The sequence below is a fragment of the Brassica oleracea genome, chromosome C4 (genome assembly GCF_000695525.1).
Source record: "Brassica oleracea var. oleracea cultivar TO1000 chromosome C4, BOL, whole genome shotgun sequence".
Lineage (NCBI taxonomy): Eukaryota > Viridiplantae > Streptophyta > Magnoliopsida > Brassicales > Brassicaceae > Brassica > Brassica oleracea.
In genome coordinates, this window is record NC_027751.1 from 51042712 (window position 1) to 51045583 (window position 2872).

The 2872-nt window shown below is 35.8% G+C and overlaps 1 protein-coding gene across 1 annotated transcript; it reads right to left on the bottom strand.

Moving 5' to 3' along the window:
- Positions 1 to 502: 502 nt before the first annotated feature.
- LOC106339182 (cytosolic sulfotransferase 18-like) lies at positions 503 to 1417 on the bottom strand. The gene has a single exon (XM_013777979.1). It carries the CDS (start codon positions 1415 to 1417, stop codon positions 503 to 505), a length of 915 nt encoding a protein of 304 aa, XP_013633433.1.
- Between the last annotated feature and the right edge of the window lie 1455 nt (positions 1418 to 2872).

Below are 2872 nucleotides of genomic sequence, written 5' to 3' on the forward strand. Positions count from 1 at the left end.
ATGTTTTTTTAAATCTATATTTTAAATGTTATCTTTTAATATGTTTTATTTAATAAATAAATTTTTTAAGAACCCCTAATTATGAAACTCCCATTGGACTGCTCAAAATGGAATTTCTTAACTAGAGTTATTAACCCCACTTAAATACATTTAAAATATAAAATAATTGTTAAGAAGGACAAGAAGTCTGTTTGAGTTACTTCCCTGTGAACATGAACTACTCAAACAGTAAAAAGAGTTTGTGTGACGATTACGGTTTCACATGTGACTGTGTGACAGGTGTAACTTGGTAATCTAGTTGGTTGGAAGATGAATAATAAGAAGGTGCCAAAGAAGAAGTGGTCTGCTGAGTCCAAGTTTTCTCAGGCTTACTTCTTTTGTAATATATATATTTTTCACTAGGAGAATTGTTTTGGCACTTTTGCTCTAATGTTAACTTATAATTAGCTTACTCATGGCCACTCAACAACATAAACTATATGATCATTATGAAGCATTATTATTAAAAAATGTTGAGATCCAAACCAGATCCTCTCCATTTCATTTCAGCAATGTCTTCAAGCTCCTTCATCATCTCTTGTGTAAGATGATTCTTCCAATCTCCAACCACACCTTTCCTAAAGAACATCTTATACTTAGTTCCACTCCAGTGAACTCCTTCTCCTGTTTCTTTACTTGCACCCCTCAGATTCTCGAAGCTACACTCTTTCACCACCTTCTCCACCATCGTCTTACACCCCAAGAAGTCTGCTATCCTCTTCACGTTCTCTTCTGGTTTTCCTTTCAGTTCTTCGTAAGTGAGGAACAACACACCGTCTCGGTCTCTTGCTTCCCAGAACTCGAGTACGTGTTCGAAGTAGGGACCGGCCGGGACAATCCCCTTGCAGAAGTCATCAAAGGCTTCTTGGATGGAGATCTCGGTCCCGAACTTGTTGTTGTAGAGATGCCAGAGAGAGACGAAAGTGTCAGCTGGGTGGCGAGTTATGTAAATGACTTTGGACCCTGAGGTCATGACAGTGTCCGGTAAAAACGAGAGAGGGAGATGGGTGTTGAACACTCTAGGACAAGAGATCTTTGTTGTGTCCTTTGATGGGTTTTCACCGAACAACTCGATCTCCAAAAAGGGTACGACCTCGTGGGGGTTGAGGTTATCCAGATGGTCACGGTCGTCGTGTATGGTTGAGCTGTGTCTGAGAATGGAAAAGGTTAGAGCTTTGAGCCAAGTAGTGCCGGTTTTGGGGAAAGAGGCGAGGATTATGTCGGAAGGAAGAGGTGTGTAGTGTGCTCTTATAGCTTCAGAGGCAGTGATGAACTCTGGTTTGAACCAGAAGCCTTTGTGTCTAATGCGTTGTCCGTCGACCCACCACTTGGCTTCTGGTGGTGAGAGTCTGTCTTCTTGTTGTTGTGGAGTGCCCATGAAGAAAGGATGTGTTTTGAGATTTGAAGTTTGAGCAAGTCAGTGACTCATATAGGCTTTGCTTAGAAAGAAACACGTAGCATGAATTTTTTGGCTTATAGAAAACACGTAGCATGAGTTTTTTTCGCTTATAGGAACACGTAGTAAGAGTTTTTTGGCCTAACCAGGCACCAGATGGTACCCGAAAGATCTGGAGACCTCATGCTTCCTACCAAACATATTCGAAAACGTATACACTATACAAATATATTCTCTTTTTCTTTCATACAAGATTTTATTGATTTAACACGGAGATATCCTAGATTTATGGAAGAATTTAGAAACTAATTTGTAAAAATAAATGCATTCCACGAATACACTCTTTTTAGGTGTGCAAATGAGCGAAAGCATAAAGTCATAATTATGTAGATATCCAAGAACAATATAACTTAGTTTCGTACATCATATAAATCAAACCTCAAACGTATTAGTGTCAAATTTCCGTCTCTTTACCATTCAACAGACATATAAGATCCTTATTGCTGGAAGAAAAAACAGAAGGTTTAAATTTGGTGGAGGTTCTGTTCAATTACTAAAGTTTTGTTTTGTTTTTTTTTTTTTGACATCTACAGTTTTTGTTAAATAATCCCACTATTTGTGGTCCATCTAGTGTACTTTACCAACCTACCTTGTCTTTTTAAAGACCCCCATAGTACATAATACAGTTAAAATATTTCAACTTGAAATGCAGAAAATATACTAACACTACTGGATCATTGAAACATTTCACTGTAAGATGTGTGTAAATGACCAGTCATCATATCTTTGACGAGGCATATCACTAGTAGAGATAGCAAATTGATAGTATTATTCGGTAATGTTTTTTTGTAATCATGAAAATATTAAGTAATGTTGTCTTCCATGCATCCTGCAAAACATAACTGTATAAGCTGAATTAATAGACCATTTGATTCGATGTTTTTTGTGAGCTTCAGATAAGATTGTCGTCATGCTATCAAATTAATTCTTTGACAAGATCTGAGAACTTTGCAACATCTTCCTCATCAGTGGCTCCAGCAATGCCCTGTTCATTTTATGCAATGAAAATCTCAAACAAGAGCAAACAAGTAAGGCTTTGCGGTGTTGGCTATTGTTTTTTAAATTCAATGATGATAAGCTGAACAGTAAAATCAACTATTATATTTGAATTTTCATTGAAAAGCTTCGAGATACTTTTGAAAAAACTCAATTTAGGCATGTCACTTTATTCATAAACCAAAGTTTAATTAAAGAGTTATTCTTGGGTTCACCCCCTAGAAAATTGTCATTTTAAATCTAGTATCTTTTAATTAAGGAAACCAAATAACTTGTCAAATTATATTATTTTTTCAAAATAAAATTTAAAAATAAATAAAAATAATATATAAAAAACGAATTCAAAAAAAAAAATGTTGTCAACAAAACACTAAACCCTAA

Bases quoted from the DNA above. Each gene is read 5' to 3' on its own strand.
- LOC106339182 (XM_013777979.1), bottom strand. From the start codon at position 1,417: ATGGGCACTCCACAACAACAAGAAGACAGACTCTCACCACCAGAAGCC.